The sequence below is a fragment of the Protopterus annectens genome, chromosome 14.part0 (genome assembly GCF_019279795.1).
Source record: "Protopterus annectens isolate FY-2018-M chromosome 14.part0, PAN1.0, whole genome shotgun sequence".
NCBI lineage: Eukaryota > Metazoa > Chordata > Ceratodontiformes > Protopteridae > Protopterus > Protopterus annectens.
The window spans coordinates 986,279,608-986,306,129 of NC_056748.1; the positions used below are offsets into that span (position 1 = coordinate 986,279,608).

General features: G+C 37.8%; 1 protein-coding gene across 1 annotated transcript in view; it reads right to left on the bottom strand.

Annotated features, from left to right (window-relative positions):
- Positions 1–26,522, bottom strand: part of WDFY4 (WDFY family member 4) — a 4,454,583-nt gene that overhangs the window by 2,772,410 nt on the left and 1,655,651 nt on the right. The window contains exons 24-25 of the mRNA XM_044055648.1: positions 9,917–10,008; positions 5,391–5,490 (exon numbers count right to left, since the gene is read on the bottom strand). Of these exons, the coding sequence (XP_043911583.1) occupies positions 5,391–5,490; positions 9,917–10,008 (192 nt within the window). The remainder of the gene's footprint in view (positions 1–5,390; positions 5,491–9,916; positions 10,009–26,522) is intronic.

Consider the following 26,522-nt stretch of genomic DNA (forward strand, 5'->3'; position numbering starts at 1 on the left):
TCCATAGCGCACATTTGTATAATGTGCTGAATATTACTGTTCATCTCTTTCGACAAATTCTATTTAGTTTATGTAGTATGCGCTTGTTTTTAACTTTCTATGTTTTCATTTTTGAACTCTAACTTTGTACTATCCTGAATGTATTGTAATGTTTTTGAGTGTGAATTTTATTTTTAATATGAAATTTCTTTGTAATCTGGAGCTTTTCTCCTCGGGTCTCCACTGAAAATGGGCTACTGGCCCAGTTGGACCAACCCAGTTAACAAATGTCAATAAAGAAATAAATAAAATGAATTTGTACATTATAGTAACCACATTTCCCCCTTTTCAAATTTACTAATACTAGCTCTAAAGAAAGTGCTAATTATCTGGTCGATACAATTTTCAAAGACTGCAGTAACAAACGCTTTTGTTCTAAATTGTACAGGAAACCTACTTTTTTGAATAGTTTCCTGCATTTTACGAGTTGCCACCCTTCCCACACTAAGAAAAACATTATCAAGGGGTAAATGATTCGGGCAGCCAGGAAGTGCTTGGACATTCACTATTTCAAGCTAGAGTTTCCGAACCTTATACAGATGATTACAGACAGAGGTTACCCTCCTAATATGGTATGGGCATTTGGGGAGGAGGTATTAGAAGGTTGGGGAGCTACAATTATACAGAACTCTAATGTAAAGACAGGAATTTTTCAAATGCTATGGTAATTCATTATGGTGATTCAGATCCTGACATTAAGAATATATTACGTAGGAATTGGGTTATGTTTAAGTCTAAGAAAAAGTCCTATTTTTGTTCTAAAACAGGGCACAACATGAAGTATCTATTAGAACACCCACTAGTGATGCTTGACTTTTATGGGAAAGGAAAGACTACTTGTGGAGCATGTAATTATTGTACCTACATTTTACAGGATTACAAAGTAGTTGTAGGGGACCCATCACAACAAGTTAGATTAATTACAGTTAATTGTGGCAGTGGAGGTTTAGTGTACGTAGCAGTATGCCAAGGTTGTGGATATTTTTACATTGGGAAGACGGAGAGATCACTACGTAAACGTATTTATGAACACATTGATGCAACTGAACATAATAAAACACTAATAATGCACTACATAAACACTCTGTGAAGTGTCCCTTTATGACAAACTTTTATTTGGGATAGCTGAAGTGGTTAAGCCAAATTTTAGAGGTGATTACTGGGAAAATGAATTAGAAATTAGTGAACTGCAGTGGCAACTGAGGTTTAATGCCTCTGTGTTACCAGGCATTAATAATTATATTTCTATTGTATTAATTCTGAAAAAAAGAAGGGCCATCAATTTGTAATATACATTTTTTCATAGTGAGTAATAGCGAGCAATATATTTCAGGAGAGTTACAGCATTTTTATTTATGTTTTTAGATTTTGCAGTTGTGATTTTTTTTATACACGGGCCTCTTATGAGGTTTGCTTTTTTATGCTTTACTACTCAAATTTGTGTTTTTATACTTATTGTTTTACTAATCTGTTTTACTGGTTGATTTGTATCATGTGTTTGAATTTTATTACTTAAATCATGTGATTAGTTTTTAAAATGGTTCTGAGGAAGTCTCACTGTGAAGGATGAAAGCGCTTGACCATTTTTGGATGGTTTGTTATGGTTAATAAACATCATTTTGTGAGGTGCATATTCCTAGCCTTTCACTTAAAGTACGTAGTACACCACTCCGTGAGCCTTGTTGTGTTCTTAGCAGGAGTTGGTCACAAGGTAAGTTGTCAATTAGATCACACAAACAGCACACAGCTCTTCCAATCAGTTTTTAATCCTTCAACCAAAGTTTACAAAAGCAGCACACAAAAAATTCCCAGTCCAAACAGGGATACTTTTCGTACAGTGAAAAACCCAATAAAAATGCAATAAAATTAAGTATACATAAGCATTCACATAACAGTTGGTTTTTCCTTCTAAAACAGACTTTTTGACCGTCAAAAAAACACAACTGCTAAAAAATAAACAGAGTAAACCCAAGTCACAATATGACTCTATGAGCCTAGAAAGTAGTGAACTGCAGTGGCAACTGTTCAGTCACAAGAACTTTATAAAGGTACAGCAAGATCCATCACATCTACATTGTTGACTAAAGCTGAATATAAGTAAGTCAGGCAGACAGAACAGCTCTTAGTATGGTCTAGGAAGTACAGAAATTCAACCGGCTTTTATTTGAAAAAAAAAAAAAAAAAGATTACATTCATTACAGAAATCAAGTCACTGTTTATGTACTTAATCCAAGAACGGTGGTAGCTATAAGTTAGTGTTTGACCTTATTACAAGATATACAATCTGTCAAAGTAAAGTTCCTTGGTGCTAAAAACCATAGAGAATGGGGACCCAGAAACAGCAAAAAATACATTTTTACACCAAAGTTTCTTGTGGCAGTCTAACAGCTGATGGACATCAAATTATCAAACATGCACCATTACCAGGCACACAGGAACAGCAAAAATTAAGTTTCTTGCCTACAGTTTCATGTGGAAGTGTAGCCCAGAAGCAGAAAGTTAATACATAGCCAAAAGATAACAGACTTCAACTCACCAAATTTGCACTATCAGGCACCACCCATTCATCCTTAGAGATCATCACTTGTACCTTAAAAATGCATCTATAGTGATTTTACAAGTCTTATTAGAATTACAAGTCTTATTAGAAACCACATATTCCTAATGGCAATGGGCACACTCTCAAAATGTGCACAAGTTATCCACAAAGAGTCAACAAAAACTTAAGGGATATCAATGCTTAGAATGATCATGCAATTGGCCTGCTTGAGCAAATTGTTGGTATTAACTGTTTATAGTTACATTTAAAGAAATACAAGACATTCAAGAAAACCTTACATGTACAACTAAGCAGTGAACTACAGATGAAATGGATGAAAATCAAAAGATTTGAGAAAGATGCTAAAAGAGAAAAGCCTTTATGTTTAGCCCTTACGACATGACAGATAATTTTTTATTCTGTTTATAATAAAGCAATACATGCATTAGAAATGCTGCACCAGCAATGTTATTCCTAAACTGAAGACTGCATTTCAGATGCAACTCAGTGAAACCAAATGTGTGGACACAACCATGGAGTAAACCGGTAATGTAAGATATTGTATATCAAGAAAACACATAAACCAGTTAAGCAATGGTCAATAAGCAGATGGTTTACTGCCAGTTGCTTTACAAACGTGTGAGGAAGTTATACCTGACAACAGCTGCCATCTACCTGCGGGATCAAACCCAAGATCATAACTTAAAGGCAAATGTATGACTAGACTTATCACAAGAAAGATGTGTATTAAAACATCTGCAGATGAGGATAACCTAAAAATACTGCACACCAAAAGGGATAACAGTAGACAAAGAGGGTTAAGGCTGTGAGCTATAGGTCCTACAGTACAGGGTTCATTTTCCTCATCTCTCCTTCATACATGAAAAGGGACTGCATGTCCAATGTGACCAGTGGGCCTACCTGGTTAACAAATCATTATTATTACTGCCATTATTATTATGACAGTTTATGGTACTGGCCATTTATATTCTCAGAAGGTGAAGACTAAAGTATTCTAAGGGGGGGGGGGGGGGGTGATGACACAGTATTGTCTTGACCTCAAATGAATGAATGATTAGAGTCAAGCAACATCACTATCTGACAGTGATGTTAGTGTTGGAGCACCCTCATCAGAGGGTGCCCCTAAACTGCTTTTCTGTGACTGCTGTCCATGTCCACTGAATACCACTTTCACTGTCTGAGTATGCACTGATAGATAAACCTAGAAGAAGAAGAAATGTAATTTTGATTAAGAAGTACAAAGACAACTAAAAATTAAAATTGGAAAACTACAAAAAAAGCAATGACAAAAAAGTGTCAATATTGTACAGAACACTGTAGGAAAACTGATGCATTACTTCTACTTGCAATATGGCAATACCTGGAGTTCAAGCATGATGGTTCTAACATCATAATATGTACCCAACTAAAAAGTAAGGGCATTTGGAAAGTAATCTAAAATATAGTCTATTAAATTCTGAACTATGCTTGATGCTCCCATTGTTCCCTTTCTCTAGACTGCAAACAAACTAAGGCCACTTTGCAAAATCTAATGATACATGTACAGAATGTGACACACACGCTGTTTAAACATAGCAGTTAAGCAGCTGATAATGCAAGTAAAAGCTGCACTGAATGGCATTATTCCTCTTGGGCTCTTGCCAGTTCCAGAATACTTGACTGAAGACTGCACTTTAGTTTTGGCCAGGATGTTGATGATGTGTTTAGATTTTCAAACAAACTGATGCAGTGGTACCCAACAGGCAGCATCCTGTGTGACAAATGCCTTACTTCTCAAACCAAGAGAGAAGCTGCTTCACACCCTTGGGTTTCAACAGTCTTGAATGAAATGGTCCAGACAAACTTTTCACATTAGTGCACATAGTTCCTATTTTGTTGAAATAAAACAAACTGTAACAATTACTTTCACTCAAAGGAAAATTTAAAAACAATGCGACCTGAAATATTTTAGTGTTTTAATAGTGACAGTTTCCAAAAATCAGTTTAGCTTATTTCAGCTTGAATTTGTTTTGATTAATCTTCTTCACAAACACCAAACTTTTCAAATTCTTCTGCTTACAAGCAACAGTGAACAACTTCACCTCTACCCTAGGTTCTAACCTATCAAGTTATCTCCACAGGGTCTCACATATTATAACTCATGTTTCACATCACACACAGTTCCTACCAATGTATTTCAAAGTCACCAAAACTTCTTGATTTGCTTCACAGTTTTATATAAACTTTTCATCTCAAACCACTGCAGTCTACTAAACCAGATTACTAATTTGCAGATTGATATGGGCATTTCTAAACCACAGGCCAGGCAGAAAATGCAAGATGTACATTATTTGGCTGCAAATCTCAGTCAGGTAACTTAGTTCCATTAACCCTCAGTGAGCCAAACAGACCCAGCACAAGCATCCTAGTGTCAAAGCTGCTTCCCATGTCAGAACATATGAACCATCAACATGAAAATCTAATATGAAGCTTAGTAGTTTAAGACTAATAATTCAAACCGTCATCACTAAGAGATATGTTTGAATAAACTATTGTCTCTTTGTCTGACTTTAAGGGAAATAAAATCTTTGACAAACCACAGAAACAAGTGCTAAAATATGGAATTATGCATTTTTTTAAAGTACTAGTTATTAGAAATTAACAGTAGCACTTCTTGGAAAGGTTGCTAAAATAGCTTAAGGGATTCACAGTAGAAAGAGACATAGAAAATTTCAGTCACTAAAGCAACGGAGAATTTTAGGTAAAAGAATGATTTATACATTCCAAATAACCATGAAACACGGCTACTTACTGTGAACAAAAAGGAAGAGTATCTGAACAGACTGCTTCTATTAGCACTTCCAGTAACTTGTTCCTCAGCCATACTGTTTTCCCAGATACATGACTTACTGCTGTAAAAAATGTAATTAGAAAAAAATCAAATAAAAAATATAACTAAACAGATGTGATAAATATTTAAGGAAGCAGTTATGTTGATAATGCACATGCACTTGATTCCTTTGCTGGTGTCTGTTAAACCAAACACCTTCTTCTACGGGTGGCATATTACTTTCATCAACAGGGAGACTTCTATCTGTCACAAAAAGTAATAAACCAAGTCAAAAAATGTCAAGCCTTTCAGAAACTATAGCTACAGAGTGGTGTAAAATAAACGTGGAATTTAAAAATAGAGAAGAAATAATACAAAAAGAGATATAATTAAGAAGTGACAATAACTATTTAGAGGGACTGACAAAGGTTAAAGTACTAGAGAACAGGAAGTGGCACTACTGCAAAGTGTTAAAGAGAATTTAAGGGACTACTGCCATAATATGCACAAATTTAGTAAAACTTTTGTTAAGCAAATGTTTTTTTTTTTTTTTTTTAATAATAACTCCAGAGCACAAAAGCTTTTAGCACAATGGCTCAGGCAACAGAAAGTAGAAAGGGTTGTTGACAAGCTTAGGGAGCCTATAACAAGTAAAATAACCAGAGATCCTGTAGATGTATTAGAAATATTTCAGAAATTTTATGAAAATCTGTATAAAGCAGCAAATGTGGAAATCGAGAAAAAGTACAAACAGAAATTTTTATGGAAGAATTAAATATGCCAAGGTCAGACGCAGATGAGGCTTAATTACTAACAGGATAGGAGGAGATGTGATAAAAATGGTGATATATAAACAGATCATGCTTCATACAGGCCAAATTCAATTCTAAGCCATGATTATAAAGTATTTCTGTCTATAATGGCCAAAAGAATGGCAACGGTGACACCAAAAATTGATAGTTATGGATCAATGTGGTTTTGTGGAGGGAAGGCAAACATTTGATAACATCAACAGAACAATGATGATCCAGAAGGAAGCAGAATGTAAGAAAATACCACTGTTGTGGGTGAGTTTTGATGCATGAACAAGCATTTGACAGAGTAAGTTGGGATTTTATCAGTAGGGCATTGGAAGCATTTGCATTCCTTGACAAAATAATAATGATACCTTGGTATGGTAATCAAGAAAGGTTGGCTTTATTTACAGATGCTATTATTACAGTGTTGTGGAACATTTTGAGATAGTTTCAAATCTTTTTGTGATACAAAATCAATCAAGCTAAAACAAAGGCAATAGCGGTAAATTATGTAAACACCTATGAATTGGTTCAGCAATATCCATATTTATGGGTACTTGATAAAATTAAGTATTTAAAAGTATGGATTAAAACGATTCTGGTGTGACAGCTGAGGATATGTGGGAGGAGAATAAACAAAAGATAATACATAAACTGAGAAAATGTAAGCCTTGTTACATGGATATGGATAGTAAGATACAAGCAGTTAAACTGTTTTTAGTCCTATCAGTCTTATGCACAGGTCAGGCATATTTTTATTGGGTCTATATTATATAGACGAAAAATCAAAATGTCGAATGCTCACATGAGCGTAAATGCAGAAATTTGAAATCGCTATTGTGGGGGGCTGTGCCCCCCACTAAATATGTATTCCAACTCCGAGATCGTACTACAGTGAGGAAAGAGCAAATATTCCGATCCTCACTGTACTGCGATTCAAAAAAACAGACATCGAGTTCCTGCATTTACACTTATGTCAGCGTTCGACAGTTTGACTTTTCGTCAATCTAAAGTAGACCCTTTTTATCAACCAGACAAGTTGTGGATAACAAATAATAAAAAAACTTTAGGACTTTATCAGGGAGGGGAAGATGGCAAAGAGTCAAGTGGGATAAGATGATTCTTCCAGTAGAACACGGTGTTTGGGATTACCCGATTTGAATGTTTTTTTCAGAGCTACACAGTTACGGCTCCTATACACAGCACAAGCAGAAAACTATAATTCAAAGTTGAAAGGGATGATGAAACAGTTGGGAAGATCAAGAAACAAGGAGAGACTGGGACTTTGGATGCAAGTCTTGAAGGAGAATAACAATAATCGTACGGAATATTATAGCTATAAAGTAGCAGAAAGTATCCTAATAAATAAGCCAACAAGGGAATGGAGAAAGGAGAATCTACCTACAGGGATGACTGCAATTAGGGATATAGACAATAAGCGAGAGGGGGCCGGAATTTATTGGAAAAAACTGGCAAAGGAACCAAGGTATTGGGAACAAATAAATAGACAGGAAAAGATGACAGAATGGGAAGAAACCAAGAATTTACTTGGACTGAGGGTTAGAGACAGCCTTCCCTATCAAGGATTGATATCAGAGTATAAGCAAAGAAAAAGAAATAGGGGGTCCTAAACCAAAAACCAGCACTGGTAGAGTTTTCAGTAGAATCTAGAACAAAAGCTGGCATTAAAAAAGGAATAATTAGTAGAGCATATAAAATATTGTATGATAACTATAAGAATCAATCAGAGAAGGTTAGAAAGAATTGAGAAGAGAGACTGGATAAGCAATTCACAAAGAAACAATGGGATGATGTATGTATTTCTCCCAAATATGCAACAAAATCTAGAAGATTTAAATTTTTTTGGAAATGTTTACAGAGATATTTTTGTAACCCATGTAGACTCCAGAGAATTTTTCCTCAGGTAGACAGCAAATGTTGGAGGTGTGACGGGGAAGAAAGAGGTAACTGGGAACATATTTTCTGGGAGTGTGGTGAGTTGGTGGTCTTTAAGGAGGATTCCCTGTGGGATACACTATCAGAAATGCTGGGTTGGCAGACTGGTGTTACCAAGGAGATGACTTTTCTGAGCTTTGATACAGAATCGGAATTGCCTAGACATGGTAAGGCCTTGCTGTGTCTAATTATGGTGGTTGTCAAAAAAGCAATTACTAAAAAATGGAAATCAAAATCTAAACCAACTATACTAGAAGTAACAAAGATAAAACAACTGGAATTGAGTCCTTTAGAAAAGGGTAGAAGCAAACTACATAGGAAAAAATGGAAATTTTGGGAACACCACATACAAAGGAGGAATGACGTTTAAAAGAAGCCAGGACTTAAATGTGCTATGTACTATTTGAATGAAAATGACTGGATAGATTATAAGTGATGTATAATGTTTGCAACTGGGAGTGTATCACTACAGTCTGTGATGTAAAATGCTTGCAAACAGGATTGTGTCAGTGTGGTTTGCTTTCATTTATATAAATGTTTGATTGCCTAAGACACAAGTGATTGTTTAATAAAGATGTTTTTTTAAAGGCAGGAACTGAATAATTTATGTAATGTTGCTGAGGTTATATGATATATAGCAATATATGTAAATTATAACGTTTGTAAACGTGAACTTGTTAAGACAGTTTGATTACTTTTATATAACTGTAAATGTACCCATGTCACAAGTGATAATTCAGTAAAGGTGTTTAAAAAAATGACTGTACAGAAGATTATAGGTGATCTATAATCTCTGCAACTGAAAATATGTCAGTATAGTTTGTTTTCGGTTATATAAAGGTATGATTGCCTATGACATGGGTCATAATTCAATAAAGATGATGGGATTATAAAAGGGGGAAGTGAAATTGTTGATTGTAAACTCTGTTAAAGGCTAATACAGCCGAGGCACTAGAGAAAATTAAGTTTTGTGGACATGTTTTTATTAAAGAAAAAAGTGGACTGCACCTTACTGGCTTGACGTTTGTGGTTAACAACACAATGTTTCTTGTTTAAAAAAATGTAAGCCAACCCATTTCTGGAGAGGGAGAGCTGACATCTGTTATTCTGGTTATGCATGGCTGAACGATAGCCTAGCCACAAGATAGTCAAATGAGGATAAAGTGAAGTGTTGATAGCTATGTCCTTGTTCTGATGGAGTACAGCATAGAAAAATAGTGTAGAGAATAAGCCACTATAATGAAGACTTCATTGAAGGCTAGGGAAGTCAATGATTATTTGTCAAAACTAAGGATAAAAACAAATGTCTTTACTTATATGTCAGTCAATGTGTGTCTGCATCAACTGCACAATACTGCAGGACTATACATCTAAGGGATATCAGGCTACACGTTACAACTCAGGAACTACAATGAGAAAAGAATCATTGCAAGTCCCTGATCTTTGTGTCATACTAGTTACCAGATGATGAAATCAAAATGCCAATCTCAACTGAACAGACGTAACACATCTGGTGATGTGATGTGTCAAGGATACTGAACCACGTAAGGGGATGATCAAGTACATGGCAGGCAATTCAGCCCCTAAAAATCTGAATGCTTTGATGATGAAGAAAAGAAACACAGCAATTCTTTTTGAAAAACATAGAAATTACAGATGATAAATTAAATAAAAAGACCTTGAATACATTACCTGTGCACTTTAAAAAACCACGAGTATTAAAAAAAAATAAAAAAAATACCTTTTTTCACCTACCGCCTACTGAAATGTCTGAAATCTGATTCAGTGAAATGTTTTTTTCATCCAAAAAATCCGGTGTTAATGTATAAACCACAAATAGTCCAATCCTGTGAAGTAAAAAACAGTAAAAGTCATTTTAATGATGAAGAAATAAACACTGCTGCCAGCCAGTTAAGTGTTGCTGACCAGATTATCCATACAACAGTGTGACCACTCAGTTAAAGAATTTTATTCAATGTGATTATTTCTTGTTACTGTTTTTTGTCACATATTTTACTCTGTCATGGTTAATTACCTCCATGCTTGCAAGTCCAACCCCCCCCCAGGGGCCCCACCAAGCTTATCCGACATGCACTATGCTACTGCTTGCTACAATGCATTACCATTTTAAAATCCTGCACATATCACAAAGGTCCTCAAAGTTTTTTTCCTCTTCAGCAAAGCTTAATTTAGTGAAGCCATTCTTAATTCCTATCAATCAAGCAGGCAGAAATCAAACCTTTTAATGCATCTAACTTCGAAAACTGGACAGTTACTCTTCAGCTGTTGCAAATGGCAACAATATCTCTCTAGTCGCTTATCTGGAATTCTTCCTGTCCCTTTTATAAGAAGACATACGTGTTCCATCTGCATTATAAACCTATAGAGTCGCGTTCATGTCAACTGTTTGTTTCACCTTAATGCAGAACTTACAAATCACAGACCTTAACAGATTACATGCTGTAAATATTATCATATTTCATGTCTATTTTTTGCAACTAATTTCGCCTTTTATTGTATTTTCGCATAAAATATCACAAAACAGTTTCAAGGAACTTTGGTCATTGTGCCACAGTAATGAACTGCAACCAAAATAAATTAGAAATCTATAGGTATTTCCTCTTCACTTGCCTACCAGTGGTTGCCAGTGTCAGAGAATAATTGCTTGGCTATCACTCCCCACCCTCAGTTCTCTCCACAAAGAACACAGTAAGAAAAAACTAAGGCAAGTAGGGTACTCAAATATAAAGCACACAGACCAAGGAACAAAAGCTAATAGTTAATTTCCTATGTACTGAGGAGGACAGAAGCAAATAAGCGGCAACACATATATTCTGTAATAAAAACTATAACAAATTAAAATGAAAGAAAAATCCATCAAGCAAAAAAGTTTAATACAAAACCCTAGCATCCCAAAGCTTCTAAAGTAATTAAAAGCAAAGCTCATAAAAGTTTTCAATAAATAAGAAAAGGAACAAAAATGCAACCAATCAAAAATAAAGTGCATCAATATTAAAGAAATATTTAAGACGTGGGTTTTAAGATTAGAATTTTAAAATACACCAAGCCTCTTTATTCTTTTTTGTACTTCACATCTTTACCTATTCTTTACCCATTCTAGGAGTGATGTATACGTCTTCTAATACAGCAGTCTACAAACTCATGCACTCAAAATTATGGAACTACTTATAGTGAAGTGCCAAGTGACTGGTGTCAGCAAAATTCCTAATTTTGCTTAAGTGCTTCTTAATCTATTTATTAAAACATCTATTAGTTTTGTCTAAAGAAATTAACTTACTGGGCATAAACAAGATACAAATTATCTGCCAAGTCAGCTGGTTACAACTGTTCCAACATGGAAACAAAGATTTTTAATGAAGAAAATCACATCCAACAATGTACAAACTTAAAGGTACAGTAACAACCACACTGAATAATACATTGAATAATTAAAGGTTTCATACAGCAATATGAGGATTTATTTATTTTACTTATTTTATTTATTGATATTTGTTGACAAGGAACACCCGACTGAGACAGGAGGCCAATTTCAGCGTGGGCCCTGGGAGAAAAGCTCCACAAACACATTTATGCTTGCACAGTATTTTACAAGAATTTACAGAAATTACAGTACAATACAGGATATTACAATAAAATGAGAGACTAATAAATTGCGAGAAGTTACAAAATCAGAGAGAAAAACAGTAATTTACAAGATATATATATATATATATATATATATATATATATATATATACACACACACACACACACACAAACACATATATATATATATATATATATATATATATATATATACACACACACACACACACACACACACACACATATATACATATAACTATAGATATATATAAGACCGTATTTCTCTGTAAATAACACCTAACCAGAGAATAAGGCCTAGCATGGTTTTCCAGGGTGTTCATGATATAAGCCCTACCCCAAAACTAAGCCCCAGTTAAGATAGTCAACAACACACGGCGGATGTGTTGAATTATAAAATAATAATATTACTGACACCTGTTGACTGAAGTTATCATACTCTGCTCGCCATTTTCAGACCATTCAGACACCCAACTGATTCTCTTTGCAGAAAGTCGTAAGATTCTTTCCCCAGGAGTGCTACACAATTCTTACTGTAACCCTAATCCTCACCCACACTTGACGGTTAAGATCCTTGGCCAATAAACACTGGCAAGAATACTTTGACTGGTAAAAAAAGTATAGACAACGCATGTAAAACGTGAACACTTGATAACGAACGGGTGTGATTGTGTCATCTTAACCGTTAACATTTTGTGTTGCCACTCTTGTCTCGTAAGTCTTCAATTACCCCCCCCCCCCCGACACAAGATGAGTGCAAAAAGAAAGAGCTATTCCATCGAGTACAAGAAAGGAATCGTGGAGGACTCCCGGAGAAAGAATCTGATGGCTTTCTGCAAAGAGAAGAAGTTGGAGCTCCGAATGGTCCAAAAATGGCAAGCAGCATACGATGACTTCAGTCAACAGGCTGATGAGGGAAATGCTAAGAAGTGCAAGTGTGGATCAGGTCGGCAACCATTATTTCCTGAGTTGGAAGACATCATCTGTGAATGGATTGCTAACAGGAGAGCAAAGGCTTTGCTTGTGCGCAGGGCTGATATTCAAGCATTTGCCATTCCAATGGCACCACAATTACAAATATCCCCAGAAGAATTCAAAGCATCACAACATTGGCTGGATGGCTTCCTTCAGCGATATGAACTGTCTCTAAGAAAATCGACAACACTGTTCAAGTAGGAAGATACTGAAGTTATTAAACGTGCACTTGCATTAAGTCCTTTGTTGATGGTGTCGACTTTTCTAAATACCAACTCTCCAACATGATTGCTATGGATGAAACTGCAGTGTTTATGGCCCAACAACAATTGATCAGAGGGGTGCTCGTCAATCTACATTCCCTCCACTTGTTACGAAAGTGCACGTGTTACCTGTATTTTGGAAATTCATCTAGACGGAAAGAAAACCCCACCTCTAATCATTAGTAAGGGCAAGAAACATAAGATTGAACGTGTTTCAGATATTTATATTCTTGAAACCGAAAAAGCAAGATGCACACAAGCAGTTATAAGGAAGTGGGTCATTGTAATGCTGCCACTTGTTTTGCAAGCTAACAAAAAAGGTCTGCTAGTCTGGGATTCAGCCAGCACTCACCGCGCTAAAGACATGAAGAACTTCCTTGCACAATGAAGAATGAATCAAATAATGATTCCCGCAGGAATGACTGACTAGCTCCAGACTCGTGATATTGCAATAAACAAGCCACTCAAGGAACATGTGCGCATGGAACTCTATGTCTACACTGAAAACAGCATGGAGAGGAAGCAGCGTGGAAACTTTGAGAAGCCTAGTCTGCAAGAGATTGTGACTTGGGTGAAGAATTCATGGGATAAAATCACTGACAGCTGTGTTGCCAATGCACTAACGTGCAGGCTACATGGACAAGCAGTGCTCATTTAAGGAGAGCTCCTTTGCTTGGCAAGACAGACTGGGGCCAATGGTTCTACGGGAAAAAGAGTTGCATAAAATTCAGGCCGGAATTCGAGGGTTGGAGACTTATAACAATGTTCCAGAAGAAGATGACATAACTGTATTTGAATTACTTTTCCATTATCGGGGCAACAGAATGGACTGCTTCTGCTTTCAGCTGCCAGCAAGCTCTTGTCAGTTTTTTGACTTTATTGCATTAAGGTTGTTGTTGTGTCTTTCGGCTTTTCCCGGTTAGGGGTCGCCACAGCGGAACTCCGGTCCGCTAATGATTGGCAGTTGATTTTACGTGCTGAGTTGCTGGTCCTAACGCCTTCAACGAAGGTATGCCCATTCACGTATGTCTCCACAGAAGACGCTCTAACTGAGAATCGAACTTATTGTATTACGGTAACATTTCATTATCAAGGGGTAATTACAAAGTAAGGCCACTAGTTCCCAGACTTTATTTTTATGATTTTCCATCATTCTTCTCTTACGGTTTGGGTAAGGAATAAAGAAACCATCACCACTCAAAAAGTGGCAGTTATTCACTTGTTTTATTCCCCTTCTCCAATACACATGTACTGAGATTTTTCTGCACTTTCTTTTAAGCAAGAAATATTGCACTGTAAAAGCCAAGGTGCAGATATTCTAAAGGTGAAATGTTTGTTGTACTGTTTTAAGTAGAATTCTCAAACAACTGTTAACGAGTTACCTAGAACTGTCGCCCAATAATGGAAAAGTACCAAATAAATGTCAATTTGTGTACCTGAATAAATGTCAGTTTGCATACATGAATAAATGTTGATTTGTGTACGTGAATAAATGTACATGGTTGTACAGGGGGGGTTAAATAAGCCATCCCCTGATAATAAGCCCTAATGCATATTTCGGTGGGGGAAAAAGTACAAGACCCGGTCTTATTTTCGGGGAAATACGGTATATATACACACATACACTGGTCTACTTTAGTAGATCGACATTTTACTTACCAGACTCTCACATAGCTGAGACGAAAGGACCAACAAACCCAGAAGATCGACATCAGGAACACAGACTTTCCACTTGAGATAAGTAACCGCTTGGCCATCCTGTTAAACTTTGCCCCTTACCCCTGCTGTAGTGCGATCACGGAGTTGGTATATTTAGTTAGGAGGATGTGGGGGGGTGAAGCCCCCCACATGGATGGGTGAGTGTAGTTTTGTTCGGTTTATTTTATTTTTTTTCGGGATAGCAAAGCAGTTACTTACTTCGAGTGGTAAGTCAGTGTTCTGGATGTTGGTCTTCTGGGTTTGTCAGTCCTTTCGTCTCGGCGATGTGAGAGTCGGGTAAGTGGAATGTCGGTGTAGTGAAGTATATCCCACACACACACACACACACACATACTTTTCTTTCTTTTTTTTTAAATATTGAAATATGTTGGAAGTTAAGAAGGAAAAGATAACTAGTGGGGTAGTGTTAGGTTGAAAGAATTAATAAAAGCAAAGATAAATCACTAGTGGGGTAGTTTTAAAGGTGTGAGGGTTTAGAAAAATAAGTTATATACTCTCAATAACATTCCATCTGTGTTGTCAATCTTCGTTCATTCTTGACAGTTGGGAACTGGTTTCGGTAGTTGGAACTGACTCAGCCATTACACAGCTCGCGCCAGCCAAAAACTCTCGAGCAAGTCCCTACCCCTACTTCCTCTGTGCATATTACCTCAGATTGACTTTCCAAATTACAGTAAGATGAAGTAGGTATAATATATGAGAGGAAGCCATGTCCGAGGTAAATACCCAAATGCAAGCCCAGGACAAGGGTACGAGCCTCCAGCAAATCTAATGGAGGGGGAAGGAGGGTGGGATGTCAAGAATGAATGAAGATCGACAACACAGATGGAACGTTATGGTGAGTACATAACTTCTTTATCTGATTATGTCAATCTTCATTTATTCTTGACAGCTGGGAAAGAGTCACCAGCAACCTGCACCCTGTGTAGCCTTATGGAAGGATATTCCTGACAAACAGAGAGCCAAAGGATGCTCTACCCCTGGAGACCACATCCAATTTCTAATGAGTAATAAAGGTATGAGGAATTGTCCAAGCCGCAGCCGCACAAAAGCCACAAAAAAGTCTATAATACTAATGTTTATTTAAAATGTGAATACTCATGTTCATTTAAAATGCAATTATTTTTCATTATTTTATAGTTTGGCTTTATATCATATTTCACCGAAAGCTTCAAAACAATACATTTTAAACCACAGACATCCATACTTACAACACCAATGACCAATTCTTTCCAGAAGACAATACATGCCCAAATTAATGGGGGGCTAGGTCCCCCCCCAATCGCACCCCAATGTAGGGGGGGGATGTGTCCCACCCCCATAACTATACATACTAACTCCAGGATCGCACTACAGTGAAGAAAAGGGCATATACCTTTTACTTGCTTTACACGACTCTATACAGTGCCAGTACATCAGTGAAATGAGATTCGGTGAAATGAGTTTTCAGTAATTTGAATTTTCAGTGATTTTTTCAGGGTGAATTGAAATTCAGTGAAATGAGCTTTCAATGAAACAAAGTAGATATATATATATATATATATATATATATATATATATATATATATACTGCGGTGGTGGTGCTGCGGTAGCGTTGTCGCCTCACAGTTAGACGTTGCCCGTTCGATTCTCAGTTAGAGCGTCTTCTGTGTAGCGACATGCGTGAACGGGCGTTCCTTTGTTGAAGGTTGTGCGTTAGGCCCGGCAAGCCAGTACGTAAAAATCTACTGCCAATCATTAGTGGACTGGAGTTCCGCTGTGGCGACCCCTAACCGGGAAAAGCCGAAAGACATAAACAATACACATACAGATCCTAATCAGTTTATCAAATATCTAAAACTTTGAAGACCATATGGCCGAGACCATATGTTCAAAATTTTGAAACTTCGAACTAAAAATAAAACAAAACAACTTACCTTTAAGTTAACCAAGAGTTTGCTGTTTACCAACGCCGAGATCGCACTACAGTGAGGAAATCAGCAAATCTAGAGTTCCGCGTTGTATGGGATCTCAATACAAAGTGTTTGAAGTTTCAAAACTTTGAACATATGGTCTTGGCCACATGGTCTTTCAAGTTTTATAAATTTGATAAACTGACAGGAATCCATATATTATACACACACATACACAATCGCATATATGCATATATGCACACACACACACACACACACATATATATATATATATATATATATATATATATATATATATATATATATATATATATATATATAGACACACACAAACACATATACATACACAAATGCATATACATATGCATGTATATGTTGTATCTTTCGGCTTATGCCTGTTAGGGGTCGCCACAGAGGAACTCCGGTCCGTTAATGTTTGGTAGTGGATTTTTATGTGCCGAGTTACCAGCCCTGATGCACAACCTTCAACGAAGGCACGCCCATTCACGCATGCCTCCACACAGAAGACGCTTTAGCTGAGAATCGAACGCGACAACGTCTTGCTGTGAGGCGACAACACTACCGCAGCACCACTACCGCGGTGCATATATATATATATATATATATATATATATATATATATATATATATATATATATAAAAACATTTATGTACATATATATATACATATGTGTATATCTACACACACATAGATAAAGCATGGCACAACAAATCCATAATAAATTCATTGAATTCCAATTTATACTGACCATATTTCCCCAAAACACATCTGTTTCTACCCACCTATATGTGTCTTTAAATCCTGCCTGAAAGAGACACAAGATAGGTTTTAAGGATTGTTCTAAAAGCACAGATCCTGGGTCTGTGCCTCTCCCAGAGGCACTGGGTCTACCAGGAGGGGAAAATATTTTTATGAATTTTAGGTAAAAAATAAAAGTACTGTTGTTTCAAATCATCCCCCTTAAGTTCCCCAATCTGTTTAATGGAAATTGCTCCACTTACTACTGCCTCTCTCAAAACAGTATCTAACTGCTGTTTAAATGGGGGTGGGGTCAGTGTTTATAGAAAAATATTGATTTACATTCTTGTAATCATTTTACTTATTATAAATGTTTTTCATTACTTTACATTGTGGCTGGACAATCAGTGTGTTCTTTACAGTTTAGAGAGTGCTTATACCTGTTTGATACTCCCCAGGTCACCTTGAATGCCTGGATGCTTCCGTTCATAGCTATCATTTCTTTTGACATTTAATTTTTAATACCTGATCACCTCTGGTGTCTGGTATGACAGGAATGCTCAAGCTAGAGAGCATGCTGTAGGGGAGCAGATAATGGTTCTCATTCCTGTGAGATACAGCAAGCTACAGGCAGCTTGGGAGGGACCCTACAAGGTGGTAAGGAAGGCCAGTGATGTTAACTACATGGTAGAACTGCTAGGCAGGAGGCAGCTGCACAAATTGTACCATGTTAACATGATGAAACCTTACCATGATAGGGAGGCCCTTGTGCTGAGTATTTGCAGTGGACTGCAGGAGGAGTCTGAGGGAGATCTGTTGACTGATCTCCTCAGTGAGGCTCGGACTGACACCTCAGTGGAAGGGGTAGCAATGTCCCAGCAGCTATCTCCTACCCAGGTTCAAGAAATCCGAGTAATGTTACAGGAGTTTGGGGACATGTTCACTGGGAAACCAGAGTGAACCCACCTGGTCCAGAACCATGTGGATGCAGGGGGTGTATATCATAACCGCAAAAGCGCATAATTTCGAATGGCATTACATTGAACACAAAACCATGAACGCTGATAATATCGAAGCCGCGGAACACAGAATTCTTACCCAGGGCAAGAATTCAGTGGGCCATTCTGCGCCTTCGCTATTCCCTCCACTGTGGTGAGATCTCGGAGTTGGTATATTTAAGTAGGGGGTGTGTGGTGGCGAAGCCCCCCAAATTAGACCTAGGTTTTTGGTGTGCTTGTGTTGTGTGTGTGTTTCTCGAAACAGTGAATTTTTTTCCCTGGCTTGGTGTATTTTAAAATTCTAATCTTAAAACCCATGTGTCTTAAATATTTCTTCAATATTGATGCACTTTATTTTTGATTGTTCTGAGCTTTCGATGATATTGCATTTCAAACTTCCAAGCTCGAGCTTATGGTGTTCGATGTTTTGGAAGTTCGATAATGTGTTATAGACTCAGATGCAGGACCCCAAAGGCCCATTATAGGGTGCCTGAGAGAGTCAAACAGACACTGAGGGAGGAGGTACAGAAAATGTTGGAACTAGGGGTAATTCAGGAGTCCAGCAGTCCCTGGGCCTCCCCAGTGGTGCTGGTACCAATGATGGATGGCAGCACCAGGTTCTGTGTGGACTACAGGAAATTAAATAGTCAGACAGAGTCAGATGCTTACCCCATGCCTTGGACAGATGAAGTCTTAGAGCAGCTGGGTGGGGCTAAGTATCTTATCACCAGTGATCTTACCAAGGGTTACTAGCAGGTGCACTTGACTCGCAGTGCTACAGAGAGTTCAGCCTTTGTGACTCCTTTTGGCTTATATAAGTTTACAAAAATGCCCTTTGGGATGAAAAATGCCCCAGAGACTTTCCAGAGGCTGGTAGATCATATCCTGGCAGGAGCAGGAGATTTTGCCCTTGCTTACCTAGATGACATTGCCATCTACAGCCATTCCTGGCAAGAGCACCTTCAGCATGTCAGGGAGGTGTTGGGCAAACTACAGAGGGCAGGGTTGACCACTAAGCCCAGCAAATGTCAGGTGGGTATGGCAGAAGTCTCCTACCTGGGACATAGAGTAGGAAGTTTTAAGATCAGGCCAGAACCAGCCAAAGTGAAAGCCATTCAAGCATCACCTGCATCTGTTACCAAAAAGCAGGTGAGAGTGTTTTTTTTTGGGACAGCAGGGTACAATAAAAGGGCTGTCCCCAATTACAGTACCATAGCTGCTCCCCTCACAGACCTGACAAGGAAAAACAGGCCAGATAAGGTAGTGTGGATGCCAGCATGTGAGCAGGCATTCCAGAAGCTTAAAGAAGCTTTGGGAGGACCCCCTGCGTTAGCCAGTCCAGATTACAGCAAATAATTTGTTGTGTAGGTGGATGCTTTGAACCATGGGGTGGGGGCTGTACTTAGCCAGATTTCTTCAGAGGGAGAAGAGCACCCAGTGGTTTATCTCGGTCATAGGCTCCAACCCAGGGAGGAATGCTATGCAGCTGTAGAAAAGGAATTTCTAGCCATAGTGTGGGCACTGCAGAAATTTCAACCTTATCTGTATGGAAGGAAATTCACTGTAGTTACAGACCACATTCCCTTAACATGGCTACATCAAGCCAGCCAGCAAAATGCCAAGTTACTAAGACAGAGCCTAGGATTGCAAGCATATATGTCAGTGCAGCACCGCAGTGGGGTTTAGCAATGCCAATGCAGATGGGCTCTCAAGACAGGGAATGGCGTAAGGTATTCCCAGACAGACTCAAACATCTCAAACAATGTTTCTCAAGGTCACTTGAAAAAATAGCTTGAGTTCTCGTTGGGGGGGGGGGGGGACTGTGAAGGCTGCCAGCCCAGCCAGTTAGAATTTTGCAAATAATTCTATGTCGTTTGTGAATACTAATATGATTTGTATGCTTGCCTTAGAAATGTAAGAAAACTATATGTTCTGTACTGAGCTTCAAAGTTGTAACCACAGTGCACCCTCCTGGAAAAGAGCAGAAATGTGTATAAACTACATGCCTAAGCAAATGTATGTGCTGATGGTAAAGGCTGGAATATACAGAGTTAACCTGCAAACTCTAAGAAAATAAGTGGAAATTGTTTATAACTCTGTTATCTCTATTTTAGCTCAAAGCAGACACAATGTCTAGAGTTAGACTGCCTCTTCTCTTTCTTCTTCCTTGTTGTTTTTCTTTCCTTTCTAAGCCCTGACTACAGTCTTCAGTCCCTTAGTCTTATCAACCTGTCTCTAGGCTGCACCTTCACCACCTCTACCTTCTCTAGGCTTCCCTTGAGCCTATCCCCATACTGTTTTTCTTTTCAGCCTCACTTATCTTTGTATTTTATTTTTTCTTCCCCTTTCCTCCACTTTACCCTTAGCTACCCTCCTTTAGCCAGCCTCCTGCCCTTGAATTGCACCTTTCTGATTGTTTTCTCTCCCACTTGCTCTCGCCTGATTTGTGTCTGCCCCGCTCCACTCCCCTCCCTACCCCCAAATCCCACCCACCCCTAGGGGTCCTTACCTTATAGCTCTCAAGACACTCCCCCCTCATCCACTACCCTATCTCCATCCTTCTTAACAGTTGACCTCTCCCCTTAGCTATTATCTCTCTTTGTTTTTCCTCCTCCTCTTGCTACTCCCAACTCTACCAGCCACCTCCACATTACCTTCAAGTTTCCTTGTACACCTATTTATCTCACCTCTTTCATTCAATCTCTCCTATTCTTCATCCCTTACCTGGCCTAGCCACACCTTGCACCTGCTAATTTCATCTAGCATTTACCTATTATTGACAACCTCTATCCAGTTCTTGTTTTTACTTTTTCTTTCTCATAAAACCCTACACTACTAGTTATCACATAACCACTAGCTCTTGTACTAACCAATTCTCACAAACTATATTATCCTAACACTTACTCAATACCATGCCTCCAACACTTAAACCCTTTCTCTCATACATCCTTCTCTTTACCACTATTCTAGCCTCTCTTTCTATATCCTACTATATCACCTTCTTTGAAAACAACTCTTTAAAGGAACAAAATCATCATCTCCAGCAAACACTACCATCCTCTTTTCTCACTACCCTTAATCACAGTAACATAACCTGCTCCACTAATTATCTTCTACCAAAATACCACAGAACAACACACATGTCATTCTACCTTAACAAAAAATATTGTAACAATTTACTTAAAATCCTTAAATTCCTATTCTATTCCAATCATTACCTCCTCCTACACGGAGATATACATCCAAACCCTGGTCCCTCCACTAAGACTAATCTAAACACAAATAGACATCCTCTATCTATACCTCCACCTTGTATTAAAACATCTAACTCCCTTCTAATAGCACACCTTAATATTAGAAGCATTAATAACAAAGTTCATCATCTCCATGCACTATTAAACTTGCACTCATTTGACATTTTATGTCTTACAGAAACATGGTTAAAACCCTCTACTCAGGACCAGGAAATAACCCCCCCTGGCTACAACATACTCAGATATGACCGCAAAACTAGGAAAGGTGGTGGTATAGCCATCTTATACAAATCTAATCTCCAACTTACCCTCCATAATGAACTTTCACTAATAGATCTTAAAGCTGAATCATTATCTACCAAACTCCAGATCAACAATAACAAATCAATCTATCTAATTTGTATGTATCTTCCCCCTGGTAATAATATTCAGACTCTAGAAAACTTACTTAGTTCAATTTCCAACCAACAACCCCAAGAAACCATAATACTTGGTGACTTTGACATTGACTGGATAACCTGTTCAAACCAACACCCAACTAACCATATTAATCTCTATGGGTTCTCGCAATTAATAACAACTCCTACTAGAATCCATAAACAAAATAGAAAAGAAACAACTCTTGACTGGATACTTATTAATAACCACCCCAGCAGTTACACCCCAGGAATCCTTCCTGATTGTATCAGTGACCATATGCTTACATATGTCATAAGACAAAAAGTGAATATTCCACATAATCATAAACTAAGAACATCCCGCTCAAAAAAGTTCTTTAACCCTGATAACTTCATTACAGAATTGCAAGCATGTGACTGGTCACCACTAACTCACCTTGAACTTAATAAAGCAGTGACCTACTTTAATACAAACTTTCTTCAAATCCTTGATCATCATGCCCCTTTTCACTCTACTAGAATGAGAACCAAATCTGCTCCATGGCTATCTAAGCAAACAAAAGAAAAAATGATCCTTAGAAATAAAATCTGGGCCAAATGGAGAGCTAGTAGATGCCCATCTGATCATCTCCTCTTCAAACAATTAAGAAATGCCACCAAAAAAGATACTATTAGAGATAAAAAGGAATATTATCTTCACCTTCAACAAAGTAGTCAAAACACCCCTCAAAAATTCTGGACAAGCATTAATAAACTTCTTAAACCAGGATATTCACCTACTCCTACCCCTGCAGGCTTTCACACCAACAATGCTACACAGATCCCTGATGCCTTTAATAAGTATTTTACAGAAGCCATTCAATCCCTAGCTAACTCATTACCAACACCGACTGCATCCTTACCAAATACCTCTCTACCCTCATCTAAGAACTTTCAAATTCAACCCGTTGCTACATCTCTTATTTATAAGCTTCTTAAGAAACTCAAACCTTGCACCCCATCTGCTGACCAACTCCCATCTGAATATCTACAAATAGCTGCTAAAGCTATCAATTATCCTGTATCTATACTGATAAATAGGACTATTACTGAAGGAACAATCCCCACCTTATGGAAAATATCTCATATAATTCCCCTACATAAAGGAGGCTCTTCAACTGAACTCTCGAATTTTCGCCCTATTGCCTTACTTTCCCCATTAGCCAAGATTATGGAAAGATGTGTTCACAAACAAATGCTTAACTACCTTCTTCAAAACAAACTTCTAGCTAACTGCCAACATGGTTTTAGACCATTCCACAGTACTACAACTGCCCTCCTTTCCTTCTCTGACTCCATAAACAATAATAGGAACAATAATTGTTTCTCCTCAGCACTTTTCATAGATCTTTCAAAAGCCTTTGATATGGTTAACCACAATATACTTCTTGACAAACTAAACCTTTATTCTCTCAGCCCACACTCTCTACAGTGGTTTAGGAGCTATCTCCATAACAGGCAACAAGCAGTCCTTTGGGAGAACAACCTATCTTCCTTACTCTCAGTAAATATTGGTGTTCCACAAGGATCAATCCTAGGTCCCCTTTTTTCCTTATTTATCAATGACCTACATCTGAATATACCACAAGCCACCTGCATTCAATATGCTGATGACTCAACACTAATCTGCACTGCTAAAAATATTCCCTCCCTCCAGTCACTCACCCAAACAGTCTTCCAATATGTTGAAAATTGGTTTTTGCAACACTGCCTCCTCCTTAACCCCCAAAAAACTAAACTTCTTCTCTTTACTCCTACTCATAAATCTCCCACACCTCTCTTTACTATCTCCTCAAATAATGCAACCAGTATAAACCCTGATAAGACCACTCGACTGCTAGGTGTAGCTATTGATAACCATCTCAATTACGATGTACACATTAACACCACTATTAAAACTGTCAACAAAAAAATTGGGACACTCTACAGAATTAAACCCTTTCTTACCCCAGAAGCTAGAAAAAACATTGCACAGACACACCTGATCTCCACCCTCTTTTATGCCTCACCTATCTATACTAACTTATCCAAAAATAACATTACCAAACTCTCTATCTGCTACAATAGCATAGCCAGATTCATTACTGCTACTCCCCTAAGAACTCACCATTGTCTTAACCTCAAACATCTAGATTGGTTAGAGCTAAATAACCACTTACTCTATCAACAACTACTCATCATTCATAAGACCCTTTACTACCCTGATGTCACCCCTAGCCTTACAAAACTGATTATACCATATAAAAACCTAGCCACACTCCGTTCTGCTAACAAACTCCTAGTATCTCTAACTAAATCATATAATAAAGCTGGGGATTCATTACTTGCAAACTCCATAGGTAAAATCTGGAATCAACTCCCTCAAGAAATAACTAATCAAAACTCTACCTCTCTTTTCAAAAAACACATTAAAGAACATCTCAAAACAAAATGGATATGTCCGTGTGCAAATCCCGACTGAAATCATGTCCTCACTCACCTAGTTCTCCCCCCTATCCCCCTTACTGAGCTCCTCATTAAAACTTTCAAGAGTTTGAGAGTCATATCTAAGAACTAGACTTTACCAGTAACCTTTTTTCTGTCTGTGTAACTTCTTCTTGTGTTATTGTTACTGTTTTACAAGTCTAATTTAGTAGTATGTAGTATAAGTTTATCTCCTATTTTTAGTATTTGTTTTGCATTGAAACTTATTTTTCTTCCTACCTTGTATTGTTTACCCCTATTATGCTTTATATGATAAATCATTGTTTATTGCCTGTACTGGAGCTTTTCTCCCCGGGCCTCTACTGAAAACGGATATTATGTCCAGCTAGACTAGCCCGGTCAACAAATGTAAAATAAAATAAATTGTAGGCTTTCCTATTGTCTGGAAACAGAGGTAATTGCAGGTTTCAAATGTAAAGGTATTTTAACAGTTTTATGATTTCCAGTTCCAGGCAAGCTTCTAAGAGATAAGGGTCAGCTTCTAAGAGATAAGTATTCTTGACACTGAGATGCTAATTTTTAGGCTTCTTTTTGCCTGTAAACTAAGGCAGAGGTGACAAGAGTGATGTCATCTAGCTAATCCAGTATTAATGTGTATTATTAATTTAAGAACTATCTCAGAGAGAAAGTCTGGACATTTGGTATTTGTCTCTGGATCTGAACACATCCATCTTCAGCACTTTTCATCTGTATTTGCCTTGCTCTGTAAGTAAGAATTAGATCAAAGTATTTCTCTTAGAGATAGAAAGGAACATAACAATATTGGTCTAGATGTTTTCTGTATTAATGTGAGACTGTCCAGCAATGATGTTTTAAAACATTTCCTGTGATTCTGAACTCTGTTGTCACTGTATTGAGTTAATGAGTATTGTCTTGTGCTTTTATTATTTATTATTAAATGTATTAAATATTTTAATTGTGGATGGTTTTATTTATTGATATTTAAACTCTTAGAGTACTTGCATGTATTCGGTAACACTATACAGGCCACTCAAATAGCCTTAAAGTCTTGGACACACTTACCATTTGGATAATGGTAACATTACACAGAAGAATTGGTCACCCTTTGTAAGGGCCTTAGAGTAGCTGATAAGGGTGGTTGGTGGCAGGTGGTACTACCATATAGTCTGGGCAGAAGGCAGCATAGCTTGTAAACATGTGCCAGCCTTCCCCAGGATTGTCTGTGCGATTGTATATAACTCAAATCTCAAAGTGTGTGTGTGTATGTGTGTGTCAGTTACTTGAGCAAGGACACAAAGCACTGGTTGGACAGAGAGGGTGCTGGAGGTTCTGGCTTGACCACTCGGCTGAGATCATAACCCTATAGCTGTGCCAGTGGGAAGTCTTATTGGGAATCTAGAGAGAGAGAGAAAAACTAGACCCAGACTGACTGTGATCTCTGTGTACTCTTACGGGAAATTGTACTTTACTGTGTGTATACTTGTCATCCTCTTAGTGTGCACGTCCCTCGCTGGTGTTAGTGGTGAGGACTGAGGCTCCTTGATTACTGGGCCAGTGCAGGAACTTTCAAATATTGAAGTTTTACCTTCCTAATAGGAACAAAAGTCCCAAACTGAAAGCCACATTCACAGACTTAAGTTAACATAAAAGAAAGGTCATCCATGCTAAGACGCATGGTGCAGCCTGTGCTTCTACTAAGTGCTGACTGGTTTTGCCTTAGCTTTAAGTTCTCCCAGCTGGGAAATTATCTGCTTTAGGAAAACCCCTAAATGCCTTCATAGAACATTATCTCCTACCTAATTACTTTCTTTTTTTTCCCTCGGCCAGTCACTCTTCACCAGACTGTAGCCAGTTTCTCTATCAGATTACTTCCATGGAAACATGAAGACCAGCTGCAGAACTGTTACCGAGCATACATGCTATTTGCTAGAATAAAAGTCTCATAATATTCAATGTTCTTTTTCATTTACTTC